Raw genomic sequence first — 24,144 nt, forward strand, 5'->3', positions numbered from 1 at the left:
GATATTCTGCAAACCCTGCAAACCCTAACAGACATAATCATCCCTTTTTGGCGGCATTTAATGTGACTACCGCTGTAGAGTAAAAACTGTTGGCGAATCTGCTAGTCGTTTTTATCGTTACAGTTCAGTACTTGTTGGCTCGTTGAACTCTTGTTTTGTTAAATAAAGAGACGTTTATCAAACCCACGTCTTTCCTTGTAATTTGTTAACGCTATAATATATATATACTAGATCTGTGGAATAACGACGTTGTTGACAAAGGACGAGGAATTTGATCAATGGATTTAATGATTTGGAGTGACACAGATGGTTTGATAATATTGTTGTTTGTATGATAGTTATTTGATATATACTTTATATCGTTATATGGGTCTGTGGAATATTTCGAATATTTAGATGTTAGCGGCGCGGTGCACACGCGACATCATTTCCATAAAGGACGATCGATGGATTTAATGAATTAGAGTGACAGATGGTTTTATAAACATGTTATTATGTACCGTATTTTGCACCCTATTAGGCGCACCGGGGTATGAGGCGCACCTTTAATGAACGGCCCATTTTAAAACTTTGTCCATATATAAGGCGCACCGGACTATAAGGCGCATAAAATAAAAGCTTTACTGCAACAAACTGAGGTTGACTAGGGTTGCGGTATGCACCCACGAGCCAAAAACCAACAAGCCCTCTGTAAACAATCGCGTTTCTCAAACGATCTCCTATAAAATGATTGGAACTGACTAAAGTTCGATCTAACGCATTGGTACTACTTACCTATGTTTCCCTTCCATATCGATCCGTAGATTTACTCGAAACATGAACAGAGCAGCCTATTTTGACATGAAATATCCTCGCGCGTATAGCAGCTACTGTTATAGCATTAGCCATCCGCAATTTCCTATGAGCCTCAGCTGGCAACGTCTGTGAACAGTGGCTTTTGACACCTGGACTCCAGCTTCAATCCACTGTCTTTCAAGCTCCCCCAAATTCTGGAAGCGACTCTTCTTCACTATGCCGTTAAGGCTGCGGTCATCTCTCTTGGTTGTGCAGCGTTTCCTGCCACATTTCCCCCTTCCAACAGACTTTCTGTGGATGTGCTTTGAAACTGCACTCTGTGAACAGCTTGCTCTTTGAGAAATTTCTTTTTGTGTCTTACCCTCCTGATGGAGGGTGTCAATGATGGTCCTCTGGACAGCAGTCAGATCAACAGTCTTCCCCATCCTTGTGATTTAGCTTACTGAACTAAGCTGAGTGTTTTTCAAGGCTCAGGAAACCCCTGCAGGTGTTCCGAGTTAATTAGACGATTCAAGTGATTAGTTGAATACCCTAGTAGTATACTTTTTCATGCTATTCTAATATTTTGAGATAGGATATTTGAGTTTTCTTAAGATGTATGCCATAATCAGCAATATTAAAATAATAAAAGGCTTGCACTATTTCAGTTGATTTGTAATGAATCCAGAATGTATGACATTTTTGTTTTTTTAATGGTATTACAGAAACTAAAGAACTTTATCACAATATTCAAATTTTCTGAGACAGTCCTGTACATCTGTTGAGTTCTAAATTTTAGGTGTAGGGTCCTATTAACAGTATCTCTCTGGTGGGTGTGTCCCCTGGGGTGGTTGCAGTTGAAATTCCAGTTGTTTTTTTACCTCACACCAAATGAATGTCAGGGACTCAAGGGTAACTGAAAAAAACTATTAAAAATCAAAATCACTTGTTACTGTTCCACTCATGCAAGTTTATTGTGCTCCATGCCAGACAAAAACTAGGTTAACAAGTGCCATTACTAGTTTTGGCTGTGGACGTAACATTAAATTCAAAATATGAACAGCAGAAAGAAACTAATGAAAAATTCTGAATTGAGCCACGCATACTACTAACCCCCACATTGTTACATACATGACAACTGTTCATGCATACTGAAAATTTGTGACATTATTTTGGGGAATCCATGTAAAACAATTACCGTATTTTCCGGACTATAAGGTGCACCTTCATTGAATGGCCCATTTTAAAACTTTGTCTTTATATAAGGCGCACCGGACTATAAAGCGCACCATGAATGCGTCGTGTCAGATTTTTAATCCTAATCAAATCATTCTCCATTTTATCTTTTTTTATTTCAACTTCAGACGCAACTAATTACTTTATAATGACAAAATAATGATCCGTAGTCTTTTTGATTCATGATTCATAGTCTTCAGCGGGCCACTTATGATTGATTTCATGACACAATTGTTCGGGCCAGTTTAAATTTAGGAATTTGGTCCATATATAAGGCGCACCGGACTATAAGGCGCACCGTCGGCTTTTGAGAGAATTTCAGGTTTTTAGGTGCGCCTTATAGCCCGGAAAATACGGTACATGTTAATGAACAGCAGTACTCGACCTGCAGTTTACATCTTTTCACAAGTCATTTCTAATTTCAATTTTGCACATAAACCAATCACAGATAACTATCATCACATATATTTAATAAACTTCAGCTCACTTCAAACTTAGAATAAAGTTTGCAATTCATGTGTACTAAACAGTGCTGGTTATCAATACAATTTTCTGAACTCAAATTTATTTTTTAAGTTAAAATGGTACATCTAGCAGAATGCAGTCACCATCGCAATTAGATATCTCTTCTCAACTATTATTCTAATATTTTCAGAACAGTGCTCAATCTATGGTGTGTTCAAAAAGGTCCAGAATTGAGGTCACAAAACCCAAACTACGAGTTTTCACCGTCGACAAAGAGTTCATTCAGTGTTTACTTTGTTCAGTGAAAAAGGCAAGAATTGTGGTAGGACAACACCATTCCTCACCATGACAACACGCTTGCTCACATTGTCCTGAGTTTTGAGCAGTTCCAGGCCAAGACGAACAGTGCCATGCTGAATCAACCTCCCCAGTTACCAGACCTGGCGGCGTGTGATTTTCTTTTCTTTTTTTCTTCTTATTAACCCAGCTCAAATGGGTCAATATGAATGAGATTGAGATGGAAATAATTCCTGCTGGGGTACATGAAGGCTTCAAAGGGAAAAATTTGAAATTGTGAAATGTATCTTATGTGACACCAGTCATGGAACTTCTCTGATACATGTGGTTATAAATTAAAGTAGAATGACGAATTGCTTAAAACCCATGTGTTTCACATTCTTGAACAATGTCTCTCCTCTGATGAAGATTGTTCTATTTTCCTGTTGTTTAAGTATCAAAATCATTGGACCAACTTAAAAATATTCAAGGAAATAAGCTATCACTTATGGATTCAGTTCAAAGAATGTTTGCAATAAGTTGGTGTGGACTTTCAGTTTTACGCATTTTTAAAAAATATTTGTAGAGTAAGTCCGCTCAAATTCAAAGGTTTGACAAAATTCAAACTAAATTTGTCAGGAATTACGTGCTTGTACTAATCAAAACATTTTTACCAGAAAATAATTAGACAAATGCAGAATTGTATTCCTTATCTAGTCCTCTAGCTATTATTTATACCATACTTATTATTTGTGACCATAGAGAACACTTCATTCAAACTAACCTGAAAAATTGTTTGTAAAAGGGATCTAAAGATTTACTGTAAAGCCACCGCAAGGTCCATCATGGTAAATGTTTAGCTGTAGGTGGTGTGACTTGTTTCCAAAATTAAATGAATAAATAAAATGTATGAATACATTAGCAAAGCGATGGTGGTTTGCTAAAACAGATTACTATCGTCATTTGCAATTCCATGTGAACTGAATCTATGGCTATAGCCACATATGCGATTTCTGCCTTTATAGTCACAGAAAGTTTGAATGTGTTTCATATACCAGCCAAAGTAGGAGTAATGAAGTGCACTAAATTAACATACAGAGTGACAATAGAAAGAGCATTTTGCATTTTTATGTTTGTAATGTTATGTGGTCCATTAGCTCAGCAGTTCAAGGTAGGTGACAGGGACCTTTCCCTTTTCATTGCCTCGTTCTCCAACCAGCCAATCAGGATCCATGCCAGGTACAGTGTAGACGGTAATAAGCTGAAATATAACCAAAAGCAAAATCACATTCTCATTTATTCAAGTAACAATACTGGGTGTATTTAAGGAGTTAGGGTTAGCCAACACCATTACCCCAATTATTACACCTCACATTATGTCTACTATGGATTGCTTTAACAGTGGGGGAAATGTGTAAATTATTTTGCCATCTTGCTATTATTTATACCATACTTATTATTTGTGACCACAGAGAACACTTCATTCAAACAAACATGAAAAATTGTCAATAAAATTAATCTAAAAATTAATTTGTATAGCCACCACAAGGTCATGGGTAAGTGTTTAGGTGTAGCTGTTCCGATTTGTTTCCAAATGATTTTTGTTGGTGTGGGTTTGTATCAGGGATGCACAATAACAGTTTGTGTCCGACCCGTATCAATAACTTCCTACTTCTCCAAACTGATCCCGATATACATAACTTTTTTGTATACTACAAACACAAACAAATCTTGATGTTGCATCATAAATACGTAATAAAACATTTCAATATTGCTTCCTATTATTGAAGCAGGTGTGAAGGATATATAACAAAATGTGGTCAGCAACAACACACAGTAACAAGCTTTGCAACTTTTTAAAATCTTGTCACTTCAGGTGTTGAATTTTGCAGTCAACACACCAACCAAGACCAAGAAATTGATACTACAGAGCATTGAGATGAGCCCAAGACTTTTGGGGGTTGAAAAAAGACAACACTGTTTACTGTATATCAAAGAATTTTTTTCATTATGTTTCCAACACAAATTACTATATGATTTTTAGTTGGTTTGTTGTTTATATAAAAAGAAAAAGAAATTGATACTACAGAGCATTGAGATGAGCCCAAGACTTTTGGGGGTTGAAAAAAGACAACACTGTTTACTGTATATCAAAGAATTTTTTTCATTATGTTTCCAACACAAATTACTATATGATTTTTAGTTGGTTTGTTGTTTATATAAAAAGAAAAACATTGTGAGAGCCCCTGTGAGAGGACTGAAAAGCAGTCCCCAAATAATTTTCAGGACCAAAAAAAATACAAATTATTTATTCTACACAGCTGCAACAAGCTACGGCCGTATATATATTCAAATGAGTAAAGTAAGAAACAGTGCAGTGTTATATACCACCTATTCATTAGCCCCAAACATAATCGGTCTGGTACTGCCTTCCATGTTTGTATACTTTTTATCATTACTAATTTATGAGGAATTATTCAAATCATTCTAATATGTCTCAGGCAGCAAAGAGAAGATGCTGTAAATTGTTTAATCAATATGTCAAAATGCAGTGGGACCACAAAGAATTGTGAAAATCCTCAGCGTAGGGTTCGTGTAATCATGCTAACAAACATATTCGATAACCAAATTAATTGGTTATCGAATATGTGCTTTGCGGAGATGGTTTTGTCAAAGTTGTTGTTAACTTTTAAGACCACTGCCCTTCATTTTTCAATGCCCCAAATGCTATTGTTTTTATTTTTTTGTAGAGTGATTTGTTACAGTGGAAGCAGTCATGAAAGCACTCTGTCAATAAAGATGCATTGTATTGTATCGTATCGTATCGTATTGTATTTACGGTTGATAATAAAAACAGACATTGTGAGAATTTGTACTTTGGACTGGTAGAATTCAAAATAATTCTCAACCGTACCTCATCAGCCAATAGGGACAGCTCGCTTGAATCATGAGCATCGTAGTCATACAGTACTTTGGCCTTTCTGGTGCCTGTAATGGGAAGCTGGGTTTGTTCCATAGCCAGTGTTTTGGGCTTATTGCTCAAAGAGGTGGGGACTATGGTACCAGGTGAAGATGGTCCAGATGGGAATGCAGCAGATACAGGGTTGGGACAAGCAGCAGACTGGTGGGGGACGCTAACTGAATTAGCACATCTGTATGAAGATCGTGGAATAAAATAGATTTAGAAGTAATTCAGTATCGTAAATATCATACCAATTATAAGCGATTCTGTCATCATGTCCGTAATGTCACAAAAGGTTGAATTGTCTTTTGCACTCACCTACTAAGTTCCCTCTGTAATTCATGCATGTAGTGATGACACTGAGCATAGTAGGTGGCTTGGGCTTCCGCAAAATCTTGCAAACAACGCTGGTGGTTTAGCTGTGAAGAGAAAGATGACTTCGTAAAAGGATCCTGCAAAATTGTTTACCATGACAGCAATCAAATTCTACTATAGGAAAATTGCGATCTTCACTTTTAAGTGAAACCATACGGTACGAGACAACATTATGACTTGCACGATGACCATCCATCCATCCATTTTGTATACTATTTATGCATATTGAGATTGTGAGTTGACCTGCAGCCTATCCCAGCTGACTTTGCCAGCCAAGCACAGTGCACACAAAAAACATTTAGATAATCTAGAGCAAGAATGGGCAACTGGAAGGGGTCCCAAATTTTTGCAAGCATGCGCCCCTGCCAGACCGGACTGGGCACTTGCAAACCAAATTTTGTATTTGAGAGAATATTCCCATTCACAGATGGCACAAAACTGCTCAAAGGGAAAGCAACATCAAGTTCTGATCTCATTTGGCACATTTTCTCCTCAAAAATCAACTCACTCATAAATTTTGATACGACTTGCTTACTTCAAAAGTTTGGGGTCACCAAAGTGTTTAGTGTTTTCTATGAAAACTAACATAATTGCACAAGGGTTTTCAAGGGGTTTCTAATCATCAACGTATTAGCTTTCTAACCCAATTAGCAAACACAATGGACCATTAGAACACTGGAGGGATCGTTGCTGGAAATGGACTTTGATTTATATTGCATTAAAAACCAGAGGTTCACGGCAAGAATAGTCATTTACCATATTAACAATGTATAGGTGATATTCCTGATTATTTTAATGTTATCCTCTTTGAAATAAATAGTCATTTTATTTTAAAAATAAGGACATTTCTAAGTAGGGTGGCATGGTGGGGGCACTGGTTAGAATGTCCGCCTCACAGTTCAGAGTGTGTGGGTTTGATTCCACCTCCGACCCTGCCTATATGGAGTTTGCATGTTCTCCCCGCGCCTACGTGGGCTTCAACCAGGCACTACGGTTTCCTCCCACATCCCAAAAATATGCCTGGTAGGCCGATTGAGCACTCCAAATTGCCCATAGGTTTGAGTGCTAATGGTTGTTCGTCTCTGTGTGCCATTAGTGTGCGAGTTTCTTGGGAAATATATTAGCACTTTAATGCTAATCAATAACTTATTTTAGGTTTGTGGATTCAGTGCCTTTCATTACTTTAAGGATCCGTGGGAACACTTTAACCCTACCACCATTTCAGCAAACAAGCATTTTCTATTTATCAGAAGCTAACGTTGATAAGGCTACATTGCATTATGGTATACCTTTTGACTGAGACACCATACAGCAGTGTAGGAGTTGCGATTATCATGACACACTCACATGGGTGCTGCTAATGCCCTCAAGCAGCAGTCTGGTGACTTCAGCTTGTCTGTCAAACTCAGTTTGTGCAACACGGAGCTCATGCTCTGCCTGCAGCAAAGGATCATGAAGGAAAGAAGCGTCAATAAATCTTATTATTCATTAATAATACAGAATGTGTACAACCACACACTTTGATTTTGTCTTGTATTGATGAGCAAATTTGCTTTGAAAGTGTCACTTACTTTGTCCACTTCCTCACTCAGGAGCTGAGAGAGCAGAAACAGAAAGCCATTCTCAACATCACATCATCTTAACAATTTAAATATGTGTGTATCACACATGTGAAACTATGAGGTGGACTATGATAAGGAGGATCTGTTCAAAATGTTCTTCTATAATATTGTGGGACTATTGTAACTCCAATCATTCACTCTAATTATGAAATGTGCCAAAACAACATTTTAGTCCATGGGAAGTCAGAACTCCAGCAACAAACTTTATGAAAGACAATAGCATTACCTTATCCTGAAGCCTGTCATGAACAGGTTTATATTACCACATCAATTACTCAAATGTGTGAGGTGCATGATCCTGGGCCTGCTTCGTAAGAAAATATGCCTTGCTCCGAATCAGCAATATACAAATGAAACCAACCTGATTTCAACTACTAAGTCATAGTCCAAAACGTTTTTGTGACAAAATGACTACATGTGAACTACAATTGCATGAGGGATGTAACTAAACACTTAACTGTCCAGACACACAACAAAGGGTTTACATTTCTAAGTTGACACAAGGCCCATATTTACAACCTTTTGCTGCTCTGCTTTACTAGGCTCTGCCTCCACATCCCAACTCTCCCAATCGCTCTGCAACTGGTACAGTCATAAAACAATAAACCAAAAAATACAAACTACAAGGAATATCATTTGATAGTATCACAAACTGTAAATGTTATGCCATCAGATACCTGTTCATATACCTTTTAAGTAATGCCCAATTTGCATTTGTGGAATAAGAAGAACAATGAGTAAAGTGTATTGGAAAACCGTCCATGTAACTTTTGACAAATCTTGCAGTTGGTGTAATAATGAGAGAGCAGGGTCATTTGAAGATGTGTGTTTGGAGGTGTGGCGATCAAGTTGCAGGTTGAGGGGCAGTTTGACTGAAGGACTTGTCCCCATAGCAGTGTAAGAGCATATGTAAGAATTTGGGTGGGTAGGATACAAGAGAAGAAACTTAGAAGTACAGTCGTGTGTGTGCGTGCATGTGTAAAATATTAGCAATTTAATCTGGTGATTTATTGTTTATTGGATTCCCTTTAGCTCTTGCAATATGTAAAAGTATATCTTCCTGAAAAACAAAACAACACAATAATAATAATAAAGGTAATTATTAATAAATTAAAACATTAATAAACACTAACTAAAAGACAACATAATAATAAATTTAATGAAATAAACCAGGGGTGTAGACTCGGTTCGGACTCGGGGACTCGGTCATTTTTGCCGGACTCGGACTCAGTGCTGATTTTGACCGAGTCCGACAATTAAAAAAAAGAGGCAAGACGCAGCCAGAGAGTGTCAGGTTACAGTCAGCGCGGTAGGAGTTGGAAGAAGCAGTAAAAACTCCACCAAACTCGTCGTAATGACCCGTGATATATGTTATATCCTTACTATTTTCCAGGTTCTTAGATAGCAAGAATAGGTCGGACAACGACGTGAATGATAACTGCTTTATTCCTTACTCACAGTGCGTTCACAGGGCGTACCACAACAACACAGAATGCGCCCATCCCACTTCTGGGGTTTTTCTACTACGGAATTTGAGTTAGCCCAAAATACACAACATCTCTTCCACTCTTACAATTAACGTGCTATATGCACCTATAACGTGACATCTTCAAGATCTATCAATAACTACCATTAAACAATTATCATATATGGTCCAGACAATTATGACAATAATATTCCCATGAAACCTTAACTTTGGGTGAGTTTGGACTACGTCGAATTATACCGAATTATAGCGAAAAACCGATGTCGTACGGCGTCGTACGGCGTCAGCACTATGTTGTTTTCAATAAAAACATGAAGAACTCACGTTTGCGTCGGTCAATTTTAATTTTTATAAAGGATTATTCTCATTTGATGTCTTTAGATTCATCCGCGTTCTGCCATTGAAGCGGGGTGCATTCAAAAACCAGTCGTACAGACGGAAACGTTTTGTGATCAAATCTTTCATAACGAGAATGATTTGAGTGAATTGATTTGAATGGATAATTGAGACAAAATTTCAGTTCTAAAGGCTCCTTTTGTCCCAAGCAAAGTGACAGATGGTGGGGAGGGGGGATAAAAATTGTAAAATCAATTCACTCAAGTCATTCTCGTTATGAAAGATTTGATCACAAAACGTGTGTGGCTCTTTCTTAAATGAACACGTTTGACATTGCTATCCTGTCAGCTTTTAATTATATTACGCTTTCATGTTAAAGCAAATTAATAAATGCAACAATATTAATTTGCTTTGAAAATACCTGAGTAATAAAATAAAATGGATGGATGGATGAATGTCCTTTGTAATATATACTCCTTGTAGCCTGTACCCAAAAAGAGGAGTTTCTTTGCATCGAGGTTTATGCAAAGAGCTCACGTAATTATATTGTTGCATTTTGGTGAAGTGAATGAGTGTTCCGTCTGTACGACTGGTCTTTGAATGGTCCCGCTTCAATGGCAGAACGCGGAAGGCATCAAATGAGAATAATCCTTTATAAAAATTAAAATTGACTGACGCAAACGTGAGTTCTTCATGTTTTTATTGAAAACAACATAGTGCTGACGCCGTACGACATGGGTTTTTCGCTTTCCAAATAAGGGGTCGTCACTAATTATTTGTGTTTAGATAAATGTCTGAGCTATAATGGTGTAATTAATAGTTGTACTAGGTTCATCTTGTTTTTTTCTTTCTCAATTACTTCTCTGGTTCTTCTATATCAAACAAATTTGTTTTAGGTTCATTTACCTGACATGTTTCGGTGGAATCTTCCGCCTTCTAGAAGAACCAGAGAAGTAATGGTGTAATTAATGATTAAAACTTGAAAGTATCTGTTTATTGTATTCATTTATATGTTTAATAAAGACAAAGCCATCACAAAACTGTTGTAATTATTTAGATTTTGATGTAAATTAGCCTTGAAGAAAGACTAAGCAGTCACATGAATTAACAGAAAAAATGGACAGCCGGACTCGGACTCATGGCCAAGAGGCCGGACTCGGAGCAAAAATCTGACCGAGTCCACAGCCCTGAAATAAACAAAGCAAAAAAATGCATTTTGTCATGGTCACTGCGGCATCATTTCCTCTTACACACTGTGCAGTTTCCTTCCCCTGACTACACATGCAGTGCATGTCATGCACGTACTATAAGCTTTCAGTCCAAGATGCACGTGCATGACATCACAGATTTACAATACACTATAATCTCACTGTAAGCGCCACATTCCCATCCCACTAAATACACCAAAAATACTGACGTAAACCCCAATGTGCCACTGTCATTGGGAATTTATTTTCATGAAGTGGTTTTTTAACTTCTTGAAGGTGGACTTTAAGTATTTATCATAATGTCAGGTCACACGGGCATGGAAAATGGTGGCTGGAAAATGTGCCCAAAAGGTACGGGGTAAATGAATAAGGAAAGAAGTCGGAGGATAATGTTGACAACGTGCAAATCGTACGAATACCGGTTTTTCATGCACTGAAACTATTTTGCCAACGGGGTGTGGTGGGAGGTACAGGGGGTCAACTTAGTGGTGCCCCTGACAGACAATGGAGTCCTAGTATTTGATTTCACAATGGTTGACTTATATTAACAGTTGTTTATTATTAATATTAACTGTTGCTGAAGTATCAGTACACTTAATGGTTTTCTGATGGCAAACATTTGAGTGCCGGCAATTTGTTCTTTTCATAACCGGTATTTCCCACGAGAGAGCACTCAACAACAAACTGTGTACGAACTCAGAAGTTCCAGTGTGATTGAATCTTAATTCTAACAAAACAAATATTAATAAAAACAAACATGCTGAAACATTCCCATGCTAACATTTTCTCAGTTAGACAATTATTCAGACTCCTACAGTTATAATGTGTTCCCTCTGGGAAGAGGTACAGAAGCCTGCGCTCCCGCACCTCCAGACTCTCAAACAGCTTCATACTCCAGGCTGTTAGGATCCTGAACTCGCTCCCCCGTTCTGCGTAGCGTCCTGTACTTTTACTGTCTGAACTGTCTGAATGCACACTGGCTCTTATTATTTATTATTTGTTATTACTCTTATTTATTGTTTGTGCCTTTTTGTTTATGATGTTTTTTATTTTTGCGCTATGCTTGCTGGCTCCGTTATTTATTGTGTTATCTGTTTATTTATTATTTATTCATCACTCTTACTATTGATTGTTTGAATTTTTGCCTTCTTGTTTTTATATTGTGTCGCGTACATGTATGTCTATCGTGTTATGTGTCTCGTCACCGTGGGATAGAGAAAAACGTAATTTCGGTCTCTTTGTGTGTTGTGACATGTGGAGAGATTGACAATAAAGCTGACTTTGACTTTGACTTTGATTCTGTGACTTCCTGTGAAATTGACATTTACATTTTTTTGTAAAAAAAAACTGAGCTCATTGATTAATTTTGCTATGGGTATTGATAGATAGATGGCAGAACAGTAAGCATATTATTAGCTCCTGGTATTGAATGTCTGTGCCATTTGCTCTGCTTGGGATTCTTACCGCTGATGCACTGGCAGAAAGAACATAATTTCGAGGCCTTGTCTCTTGAAAATCAGGTGCAGCCTACGAGCAGGGAGGAGGGAACAAACATTGGCAAAGTCATGGATTTCCAATCATTAGTGAAACGAAACAAGAGCACCAAAAGCATAACTATGTGACAAAAGCATTAAAAAGTTATTAAAGACAAGCTAAATGCAGCAGTATTTCATATTTAGGGACTCAAAATTGCTAAGTGCAAAACATGCAGTAGCTTGTGACAAGACAAGACTCATGCTTAAAAAGCCGTGTGGGGAGGGGCCAGGCCAAAGTAACGTAAATTGTCAGCACAGCCACATTGGGTACTCATGCTCTGCTAAAATCTCTGATGTTTCGTTTAGTAGTCAAAAATTATTTGATGAAGCATAAAAGAACGTGCCTCAAAATAAGTTAAAGTTAAGTGAAGTCTTAAGAGTGAAGTGAGTGAAGTGTTTTAACAATATGTTAAGTCAGAATACAACTTGACAGTAATTGTGTTTGTTTGTAATCGTGCAAAAGTGCTGTGAACTACACCATCGTTCATATTTGAACTTAATTAAAATACATTATGTATATTTTATGCACATTAAGAATGATTAAGTAATCAAAATCTAACATGTCACAACCGCAAATGGTTAACTCCTTTCATATTACCGTAAATTTCGGACTATAAGTCGCAGTTTTTTTTCATAGTTTAGGTGGGGGGGCGGACTTATAATAAGCAGCGACATATGTGTTTTTTTTTCAAAAAATTTCCAAACAAAAAAAAGTGAAACCGCGATGAAGCAAAGGATTACTGTAATTTGAATTTCAAGTGACGTCAGCAGTGCGACGTGGCGGTTGTTTACATAAAGGACAAAGATTGATCACGGGATGACGGAGGACCCCACGTACTACCGGCATCATTAGCGGCTTTGTTTCTAAGTGACACGGCAGACGAAGAGTTTGAAGGATTTAAGGATTTGGAGTGACACAGAAGGTTTGAAAAACTATTATGGCTTTTACGCACACCCGGTCCTATTCTATGAAGCTCTCTTTCACCTCCGTGGATGGAAGTCTGGGGCCGGCGCTCAGCCGGGTGGCTGTCCAGTGACGGTGGATGGGGCTCGGGCAAGGCTTTTACGCACGCCTGGTCCTACTCTATGGATCTCTCTTCCATCTCCGTGGCTGGAAGTCCACGCCGCCACACGCCTGGAAGTTCGTTTTGTTAAATAAAGAGGCGTTTACCAAACCCACGTCTTTCCTTGTACTTTGTTAACGCTACAATCTAGTTATATACTAGATCTGTGGAATAACGACGAGGCTGACATCAGGGCGCACGCGCGGCGTTGTTGACAAAGGACGAGGAATTTGATCGATGGATTTAATGATTTAGATTGCACAGATGGTTTGATAATACTATTGCTTATATAATGGTTATTTGATATCTAATTTATATATCGTTATATGGGCCTGTGGAATATTTTGAAGTGCAAGCGCCGTCAGCTGCGCGCACCCATTGTTGACAAAGGACGATCGATGGATTTAATGATTTGGAGTGACACAGATGGTTTGATAACATTATTGCTTATATAATAGTTATCCATCCATCCATCCATCCATTTTCTGTACCGCTTAGTACTCACGGGGGTCGCGGGCGTGCTGGAGCCTATCCCAGCTGTCATCGGGCAGTAGGCGGGGGACACCCTGAACCGGTTGTCAGCCAATCGCAGGGCACACAGAGACAAACAACCATCCGTACTCGCACTCACACCTAGGGACAATTTGGAGTTTTCAATCTGCCTACCAAGCATGTTTTTGGGATGTGGGAGGAAACCGGAGTGCCCGAAGAAAACCCACGCGGGCCCGGGGAGAACATGCAAACTCCACACAGGGAGGGCCGGAGGTGGAATCGAACCCGCACCCTCCTAACTGTGAGGCGGACGTGCTACCCAGTTTGCCACCGAGCCGCCTATATAATAATTATTTGATATATAATTTATATATCGTCATATGGGCCTGTGGAATATTTTGAAGTGCAAGCGCCGTCAGCGGCGCGCACGCATTGTTGACAAAGGACAATCGATGGATTTAATGAATTGGAGTGACACCGATGGTTTTATTAACGTGTTATTTATGTAATAGTTTTTTTAATAACTCTGAATGTTACGTCAGGGCCGTTCTCAGCTCTTCGTTTGTGTTTATGTCACGTTAGCATACCTATCATTTAGCCCAGTGCTTCTCAAATAGTGGGGCGCGCCCCCCTTGGGGGGCGCGGTGCTATTCCTGGGGGGGCGCGTGTGACCCTGGGGAACAGGCTTTTTTTTTTGGCAGTACTAGAATAAAGTGTAATTGCGCGTTTACTACAGCAGGGGGCAGTGGCGCTCTCATTGTTACTTCTGTCACGTTTGCGACAGTGCAACATTTTACGACTTACAAGACAAGTTAGGATAGTCACGGTGGGGAGGGGGGGGCGCGAATAGATTTCTTCTTGCTAGGGGGGGGCGTAACAGAAAATAATTGAGAAGCACTGATTTAGCCTGTTGTTGCTCGTTCATCACTGTTCTTGGTGTTGGATTTTGTCGAATAAATTGCCCCCCAAAATGCGACTTATACTCCGGAGCGACTTATATATGTTTTATTTGTCACTTTTTGGGGCATTTTATGGCTGATGCGACTTGTAATCCGGAGCGATTTATAGTCCGAAAATTACGGTACTATTGTCTGCTGTGAGTTTTGTGGTTAATAATAATTTATACCATTCATTTATACTCATCACCTACTTGCTTATTACCACTCACTTTCACAAGGTAAAAGATAATAACAATAATAATAATGATAACAAAACTCACTGCTGCTTTGACCTCTGCCTGCTTAGCTTTTTTCAAACGTGTTTTGCAGATGTCAAGATCCAGCCGGCGATTCTCCAGTATTCGCCTCTCTTTCTGTGAGAGGCCAAGTGAAATACAGTCAGAAAGTGTATGAGGCTTATAAACACAACAAATAATGCAAGCAATATTGGCGAGAAGGTTGCACTCACTGATATAGTCCTCCAGTCTCCTTCCAGGAAGTTACGTAATGGAGTGAGAAATGTAGTGGCAGATGTTTGAAGGAACTCTCGCTCAGCAGTTCCCAGTCTTTTCTGGTATTCACCCACAGTAATCAGGGTACTACCTAGAGTTGGCAGCATACACAAAGATATAACCATAGTCACACGCTACAGTTACATTGTTATGATATAATGATCAATGTGCGAAGTTTTGTTGCATGGAGCACCAAAAAACGTGTTTTCATGAATGGCCAACAGTCAGCAACTACTTTTGCTGCGATCTGAAATTTGAAGGGCATTGCAATGGCACACACGTAACGAGCAATCACAAATGCCATGTCATAACTAGCGATGTCCCCATCAAGTTTGTTGAGTCTTTCGATTTTATACGATTTTTTTAGGCGTGCATTTTCCGATACGGGTCTGATATACTTTAATCTTTTGCCTTAGCAAAACTGTTTGCACTACATTAATGTAATTTAGAGACGTTCAAAAAACACATTAAACAGTATGTGTTTATGTGTATGAGTGTAAATCTATGAATATGTATGTGTGTGTGCAGGTGTGTGTTTGTATACTTTTTGAATTTAATTGAATTTATTCGTTTCAAACAAGCAAACCACACATAACCAATCAAATGAAGACAAATACACTCAAAAGCACATTTACAATTTTATATGTACCTGTGCTTAAAAAGCTAATCATGGAGAGTCTTTGTAATAGAGTGATCCCTTGCTACTTTGCGTTTTGTTTATCGTGGCTTCAATACATCGCGGATTTTTTTTCCAAATGAAAAAAACATTTAAAAGTCAAAACAAAACTTCTAAATTGAGGAAACATCTGTCTAACCCAGGGGTCACCAAACTACGGCCCGCGGGCCGGATACGGCCCACGGGACCGTTTAATCCGGCCCGCCAACCCTGAACAAATTGTATTATTAAACTTTTTTTTTTGTCATTTTGCCTTCAATGACTGCGTTTCCCCAGTAGATGGGGAAGCGCTCGCCTGCGCATTTACTACCGGAAGCCGTGTCAGAAAGCTCGGTGCACACTCACAAGTGCGTGTACGTACTCAGTAGTACGGACATGGCGCACTCGCGCTCTATTTGTATCAGTCCCGAAATTAGAGCGTGGGCTGTGACGACAGCATTCTTTTAATTCGCGTGCTGAGCTTTCAGATGCAGTTTTGCGCATTAGCCACCCACAAACCTTCCCCTGGAATCCTTCCATTAAAATGAGTTGCCCAAGGAAAAGCAAGGTGGACACAGTGCCGAACGTTTAAAAGAGAGTGGGCAATTTGGCTCGACGTACGCGACATGACGTTCAGCCACATGAACGTCAACATCAACCCGTCACAGATCGAGGTAAACGGACCAACACCTCGGATCTCGCCTAAGAATAGCCACAACAAATTTTACTCCGGACTATGACGCACTAGCAAACTTTAACAAAAAAGACAGCGGTGTCTACAAGCCTACTGGAACCTACAAAAGGATTATAAGGAAGGAACACAAGAACTTTAAGAGACTGCTCATATGTGTCAGAGAGATTCTGCTCTGACAACTGAGCTGAACTTTTATCTGTTAAGATTGTGCATGGCACAACAGAAAGTTAATGTTCCATGGCTTTTTTTTCTATGAAGAACCCAGAGAGAGTTATTTAGTTATTAATTATTTCCTGTTTTTTCTGTGAAGAACTCAGAGAGGGTTATTTAGTTATTATTTATTTCATTAATAGTGTTATTTTTTGTTTCCTGACTTCTTTTCTGCAAAGAACCTGGAAAGGGTTATTAAATAACCGTTATTTGGTTATGTGTGGCTTTCTGGAAAACAATAAATTTTTTAAGCTCCCCTACGATCGTCACACTTTTTCTGTTACAAACTGACACCGGCCCCCCATCAGAGAAGGGAAACGTTATGTGGCCCTCACAGGAAAAAGTTTGGGGACCCCTGGTCTAACCTTTAGGACAATGTAGTATTGCTCCAAATGTTCGTTTACATTCCTTTAGAAGTCCGTTTTCGCGGGTTAGCACGATCGCGAATTAGCATCTTTCCGCTAACTCGCTAGCCTGCCCAGTACTTCTTGTTGGTGACCGTACTTCGCGGATTTCGCAGTTGGTTTTTGGAACCAATTGTCCGCGATAAACCAGGGATTACTGTACATGAGTATAATCAATGAATGGCCCAATCATTGCACAGCCTTTCAAATATCCACACTCCAAACACTCTATTTCTCGCCTTTTTTTCTGCTAGAGTGACCGTCACAATTTCTTCCTTGAAAATCATGCAGACAGAACACACCGGGGCTCGCAGTTTTTCCATAGATAATTCAGCGTGTGTGTGTTAGGGTCGATCGCCAAGTGTGCGGGTATAATATGGGCACTGTAATTTGTTTGCAATTCTACATTTCCATTGCGTTCAGCTTTGTCGCTTGATGTGCGGCAGACCTTGGTAAAAGTGTAGGAATCAAATAACACAATTTTATTCTCAATATTAATTTGGCAACATTAAAAGTCTCATAAACTGCTAACAGTGTTAATGTCAGAAACGAATCAACTGACCGTAAGGTGTACCGGAGCCAAATTCATTGGCAGCATCCAGCATGTATTGGCCAAGCAATTCTGCATTGGTTGTCCTGGAGGGAAGCTTTTTCTCCAGTTTGTCATAGATAAACTCCTCGATTCGAGCACCTACAAAAATCATGAAAGTAAATGTGTCAAGAGGACAGACTTCTAGGTGTATCACTTGGGCAAGTCTGATAAGTACCGTATTTTCCGCCCTATTAGGCGCACCGGGGTATAAGGCGCACCTTCAATGAACGCCCCATTTTAAAACTTTGTCCATATATAAGGCGCACCGGCCTGTAAGGCGCATAAAATAGAAGCTTTACTGCAACAAACTGAGGTTGACTAGGGTTGCGGTATGCACCCACTAGCCAATAACCAACGAGCCCACTGTAAACAATCGCGTTTCTCAAACGATCTCCTATAAAATGATTGGAACTGACTAAAGTTCAATCTAACGCATTGGTACTACTTACCTATGTTTCCCTTCCATATCGATCCGTAGATTTACTCGAAACATGAACAGAGCAGCCTATTTTGACATGAAATAGCCTCGCGCGTATAGCAGCTATCGTTATAGCATTAGCCATCCGCAAAAACCCATGACCCTCAGCTCACAATGTCCCATGAGCCTCAGCAAAGTGTAAACAATCGCGTCTCTCAAACGAGCTCCTATAAAATGATCAGAACTGACTAAAGTTCGATCTAACGCATTGGTACTACTTACCTATGTTTCCCTTCCATATCGATCCGTAGATTTACTCGAAACATTAACAGAGCAGCCTATTTTGACATGAAATAGCCTCGCGCGTATAGCAGCTATCGTTATAGCATTAGCCATCCGCAAAAACCCATGACCCTCAGCTCGCAATCTCCCATGAACCTCAGCAAAGTGTAAACAATCGCGTCTGTCAAACGAGCTCCTATAAAATGATCAGAACTGACTAAAGTTCGATCTAACGCATTGGTACTACTTACCTATGTTTCCCTTCCATATCGATCCGTAGATTTACTCGAAACATTAACAGAGCAGCCTATTTTGACATGAAATAGCCTCGCGCGTATAGCAGCTATCGTTATAGCATTAGCCATCCGCAAAAACCCATGACCCTCAGCTCGCAATCTCCCATGAGCCTCAGCAAAGTGTAAACAATCGCGTCTCTCAAACGAGCTCCTATAAAATGATCAGAACTGACTAAAGTTCGATCTAACGCATTAGTACTACTTACCTATGTTTCCCTTCTATATCGATCTGTAGATTTACTCGAAACATGAACAGAGCGGCCTATTTTGACATGAAATAGCCTTGCGCGTATAGCAGCTATCGTTATAGCATTAGCCATCCGCAAAAACCCATGACCCTCAGCTCGCAATCTCCCATGAGCCTCAGCAAAGTGTAAACAATCGCGTCTCTCAAACGAGCTCCTATAAAATGATCAGAACTGACTAAAGTTCGATATAACGCATTGGTACTACTTACCTATGTTTCCCTTCCATATCGATCCGTAGATTTACTCGAAACATGAACAGAGCAGCCTATTTTGACATGAAATAGCCTCGCGCGTATAGCAGCTATCGTTATAGCATTAGCCATCCGCAAAAACCCATGACCCTCAGCTCACAATCTCCCATGAGCCTCAGCAAAGTGTAAACAATCGCGTCTCTCAAACGAGCTCCTATAAAATGATCAGAACTGACTAAAGTTCGATCTAACGCATTGGTTCTACTTACCTATGTTTCCCTTACATATCGATCCGTAGATTTACTCAAAACATTAACGGAGCAGCCTATTTTGAAATGAAATAGCCTCGCGAGTACAACAGCTATTCGGTGACGCCCCCTGACTACAGTTACCGTAATGCTGGGAAGCGATGCGACCTTGTAATTTACTAGTCGTACTAAAACGTACTAAAACATTTTGGCAGAGCACTGTGTACAACCAGTATGGATCAACAAATTCATCACTTGATCCATATATAAGGCGCACCGGACTATAAGGCGCACTGTTGACTTTTGATAAAAATTTAGGTTTTTAGGTGCGTCTTTTAGGGCGGAAAATACGGTATGTTTATTACACACGTATAAGAAAATAAGTTAAAGGTTCCACTAAGATAGTGGTCTCCTACATACGGCTCGCTGGGCACCAGTTGACACAAGATGCATCTATTTGACACATTTCTTGGAATTCTTTTAGTCTTAATAACTACACTTGGAACTACATTCAGAAGTCAACGATGCACCTCAGTGAAATATTGAGTTTTTTTGTCTCCATTTTGAAACAATTGAAAAGGGCATTTCCTAGTTATACTTTTTAGTTATTATACTATATACAGTATCTTACATTAGAAAATAAAGGCAGAACTCACCAGTGTGGTCAACTGAAGCATGGGGTGGGGCGGGTTTAAAACAAGTACATGGTTAATAATACACTTTTCTAGCACTGTGTTCCTATTCCTGCCTGTCAGCCTGTATTCTAGCGCAATGGTGCTTAAAATGTGGTACAAGTATGCAGACTCCCTACAGTGGGATGTGGAAGAATCACTGAATTCACTGCTCATACTGTGCATAAACTTGTTTATCCTGTACAGTAGATTTGTTGAGGATAGTTCCGTTGAAATTGAATATTCTAATTATTTTCCTCTTTTTAAGCACAATGGGGAAGTTTTAATAATATATGTTGTTTCTCCTGTCTATTTTGACAGATAATCTTGGACAGGTTTGATAATTAACAACACAGTCAAGCCCAATTAAAGAAAAAACACTTAAAGAAGTTTCTTGACATAATTAGCCCATGCAGTTTTTATGACTGATGGGGGGGGGGGGGGGAACTATCTATATATGAACAGCGTTGAATCGAAACCCCAATTCCGATGAAGTTGGCACATCGTGTAAAACATAAAAAGTGAATAAAATTATATTTGAATCATTTCCAACATAATGAAAAGGAATAGAGTAAAATGATATTTAATGTTCAAACAGATCAACGCAATTGTTTTTGCAAATATTCTCTCATTGTAAATTATACACCTGCAGCATGTTCCTTGCGTCCATGATATCAAAAGATTTTCAGAATCTGAGTGCACGTTTGTGACCACCACTTCCCTCAAACGGCACTGCATTAAAAAAACTCTAATGATACATGGGTTCAAGAACATTTAAAAAATGCAAAGTGAAAACCATACTGTGCATACCAAAAAAACAACAGACTGACCTCATGTGAGATGGATTACGCAATCAAAGTGTGCTGTCTCACTTGTTCAACAATTCCAATCCTGCACCGGTGGGCAAAGTTAAATTCTATACTGTCCTCCTTATATATGCCTATGTTATGCGACTCTATGTTCCACACCCCTCTGCCCCCTACAAAGCACCAAGGGAGCAATTTTGTTGTATAGCTGTTGTACAATTACAATACGTAAAGGCATTCTATTGTATTCTATTGTATTCTATTGTATTCTATTGTATTCTATTCTATTCTATTAAAAAATGTGTGTCTTCCTCAAAGACCAAAATGGTTCCTTCCAATAAAGGTGAATGAAGTAAAGCTTCTGTCAGGCAAATATATTACATCAAGAAAACAGCACTGATGAGCAGCAAGGTGCTGGTGTCTCTCAAGTCCTCAGTGAGGACTACTAATGTAGTTTTTTTCACTGAAAACCATGAGAGTGCTTACTTGGGTTTGGCTGCAGGAGCACTTCCGTTTGTCTCAAGATCTTTTCAGTCCAATTCTTGGTACAGTCTGCCCGAGTGATCAGATTTTCAAGGTGAGGATCAAGCTCAGTCTTCTCAGCCTGGCCCAACTTCTCTTCTGTGAACTAGAAACATATTCCAGGGCAATCAATCAATCAATCAATCAATCAATCAATCAATCAATCAATCAACCAATCAACCAATCAACCAATCAACCCATCAACCCATCAACCCATCAATCCATCAATCCATCAATCCATCCATCAATCCATCCATCAATCCATCCATCAATCCATCCATCAATCCATCCATCAATCCATCCATCAATCCATCCATCAATCCATCAATCCATCAATCAATCCATCAATCAATCCATCAATCCATCAATCAATCAATCAATTCTTAGTAGTGGGAGATCAACAGGCAGGCTCTTGGGTCTATCTGCAGTGGTGCAAAGTCTGCATCAGTCTGCTGAGAAGACAATTTATTGGTTTATGCACAGTCCTAACCTTGTAGTGGTAAACTGTCAGTGTAGTGAACACAAACAGACGCATTTAGTTTCCTCTACATGTGTGTGCACTATTGTAGGGTGAGGAGTTCGATCATGAAAAAAGTTTCAGGAAAGAGCCACTGCTCCTCTGCGTTGAGAGGAGTCAGATGAAGTGGGTTGAGTATCTGACTGGATGAGAGACGATGCCAAGACAATACATCTAACGCTGCTGCAATCATGTCATGACCCTATGTAAGTGGATGATAGGCCCCAGCTTTGTGTATGTTAAAGTAATGTTTGTGGTTTTAATTACCAAAACAACAATATACATTAACGGTCTCAGATGCAAGCGCACTGGTTTGCACGTCCACTTCACAGTTAGGAGGGTACTCGTACTCGTAGGTGGGTACTTTTCTCCGGGCACGGCAGTTTCCTCCCACATCCCCAAAACATGCTTGGAAGGCCGATTGAGCACTCCAAATTGGCCCTAGGTGTGAGTGCGGATGGTTGTTCGTCTCTGTGTGCCCTGCAATTGGCTGGCAACCAGTTCAGGGTGTCCACTGCCTTCTGGCCGATGACTGTTGGGATAGGATCCAGCATGCCCGTGAACCCCGTGGGGACAAAGCGGTACAGAAAATGGATGGATGTCTAAAATAAGATTAAACTGTTGGACTTTTTATTGTATGGTATTGTAATATGCATTTTATTTGATTTTGTTTCATGTTTCAGTTTAAACGCATTTTTGTAATATTTTAAGAAAGAAAGAGTCTTAACAGAACTGTCAAAACAGCTGAAATCTGAAATCACTCTGCCAGTCCCTCTCCTATTGGATGCGCCTTGTGACATTACGATGTGGCCACTCTAAAATAGAACATTGTCCAATGACATAATGAAAGAGGTCGTCAGGGAGTTGATCGTTGCAAAGTACAGTGTGGTGAGGTTTTTTTTTTTTATAAGTAAACTTTAACCGAGAGTGACTAATGAAACCCCTTGAAGCAAACACAAGAACGCAAGAACTTCGAAAGTGTAAATTTGAGCGTTATAATGAGTGTAAACGTGTTTGAAGCATGTGGGAATTGTAAGACTAGTGAACCTGGTCTCTTAATACCGCGGATTTTCAGACGTGGGGCTGGAACGCAACCCCCGCAATATAAAGCGGTATACTACATGCATTTTAAGTTTTTATCTGGAAGTATGTACTGTTGATGAACGTAAAGTTAGTCATTTAAAATGTCTTCCGTTTTCGTGTGCGTGTGTTAAGTGTGCGTTATTTTGGGTCAGACATTGGCGTTGTAGAGTTTTGGCGCTTTCTGTTGACGGTGGGCAGCAGAGCGTCGAATCACGTGACTTGTAACCCTCACGTTCATCAATAATAGATGGAGGTTTGAGGGACCTTCATCATCTTACACTTGTACCCGTGAAGCGAAAATACATTACTGGTTTAGCATTTACACAAACACAAATTCCTTACAACGTCGCACTTAGAGGTAGATCGAGCAGAGGCCCGATGCTAAATGCAGTTCCACTGACTGTAAATCGATGAGTGATTTTGCTTACCTGCACCGCCCTGGTAAAAAAGACCCCCGCATCGCAAGCCAGTTTTTTTACGTTAAAATCCATGCTGCTGGACTGAGCTGATTTTGCACAGGAGGCTCGTTGGTTGCTCCCCCACAAAGGGAATCCTCTGTCAGAGTCAAATGAGATGATGTAGCATCAGACTAAAGCAGTAATCTACCCCATCCACAATTGGAAATCGACTCTCCGCCCTGCGTTTAAAGAGACAGCACATCCAGTTACAATTCACGACGGCAGTGACACGATGAAACACGATTTCTAACTACATACACTTTCCCCAGAACTGAGAAATATTCATAATCTCGCTCATTAATCCGACGGACTGTGTTTTTGACAGCATTAACAAATACCACGCTACAAGCGCTCCTTCTGACATAGCTGATTAGTGGATTGCATGATTACACGCTATCGCTTGAGGAAGTGGAGCTGTTGCTTTTGCCATTTCATTAAAACAATTACACAAACGTTTCAAAGACTATGGATGTACGAACCGAGGTTATTGTAATTAACAAAAAGTAAAGAAATTCAAATAACTAAACTAAAAGTGAAGTGGTTTAAAAAAATTAACTGAAACTACCTT

At 39.6% G+C, this 24,144-nt stretch overlaps 2 protein-coding genes across 13 annotated transcripts in view; one reads left to right on the forward strand and one right to left on the reverse strand.

Moving 5' to 3' along the window:
* The window catches only part of pip5kl1 (phosphatidylinositol-4-phosphate 5-kinase-like 1), a 61,542-nt gene extending 52,071 nt beyond the window's left edge, over positions 1 to 9,471 (forward strand). For 6 of the 7 annotated variants that reach the window (XM_061294060.1, XM_061294057.1, XM_061294054.1 and 3 more), the window contains one exon: positions 4,628 to 5,626. In XM_061294060.1, the coding sequence (XP_061150044.1) occupies positions 4,628 to 4,795 (168 nt within the window). In that variant the 3' untranslated portion in view covers positions 4,796 to 5,626. Of the gene's footprint in view, positions 1 to 4,627; positions 5,627 to 7,680 lie in introns of those variants that run through there. The other variant, XM_061294059.1, reaches the window with a different exon arrangement.
* On the reverse strand, positions 1,721 to 23,952 carry LOC133163814 (endophilin-B2-like). Of its 6 annotated transcripts, XM_061294064.1 has the most exons (13): positions 23,547 to 23,947; positions 21,483 to 21,624; positions 17,807 to 17,935; positions 15,239 to 15,372; positions 15,051 to 15,143; positions 12,205 to 12,267; positions 8,230 to 8,292; positions 7,660 to 7,683; positions 7,436 to 7,525; positions 6,032 to 6,132; positions 5,815 to 5,903; positions 5,666 to 5,739; positions 1,721 to 4,012 (listed from the first exon to the last, which is right to left on the reverse strand). In XM_061294064.1, the coding sequence occupies exons 1-13, from the start codon at positions 23,607 to 23,609 to the stop codon at positions 3,905 to 3,907; spliced, it is 1,173 nt and encodes a 390-aa protein (XP_061150048.1). In that variant the 5' UTR covers positions 23,610 to 23,947; the 3' UTR covers positions 1,721 to 3,904. The 6 variants fall into 6 exon arrangements, with proteins under 6 accessions (XP_061150048.1, XP_061150046.1, XP_061150051.1 ...); XM_061294062.1 differs by having other exon boundaries at positions 5,666 to 5,903; positions 23,547 to 23,945; XM_061294067.1 differs by lacking the exon at positions 17,807 to 17,935 and having other exon boundaries at positions 5,666 to 5,903; positions 23,547 to 23,952.
* Positions 23,953 to 24,144: the final 192 nt, after the last annotated feature.

Source organism: Syngnathus typhle, linkage group LG12, assembly GCF_033458585.1.
Source record: "Syngnathus typhle isolate RoL2023-S1 ecotype Sweden linkage group LG12, RoL_Styp_1.0, whole genome shotgun sequence".
NCBI classification, from domain to species: domain Eukaryota; kingdom Metazoa; phylum Chordata; class Actinopteri; order Syngnathiformes; family Syngnathidae; genus Syngnathus; species Syngnathus typhle.

Excerpts from the sequence above, each read along its gene's own strand:
- LOC133163814 (XM_061294062.1), bottom strand. The coding sequence starts at position 23,609 with ATGGATTTTAACGTAAAAAAACTGGCTTGCGATGCGGGGGTCTTTTTT. Across the intron at positions 8,293-12,204 it reads TTTCTGCCAGTGCATCAGCG|TTGCAGAGCGATTGGGAGAG; the intron begins GTAAGAATCCCA and ends TGACTGTACCAG. Across the intron at positions 5,904-6,031 it reads TTACAGAGGGAACTTAGTAG|ATGTGCTAATTCAGTTAGCG; the intron begins GTGAGTGCAAAA and ends ATCTTCATACAG.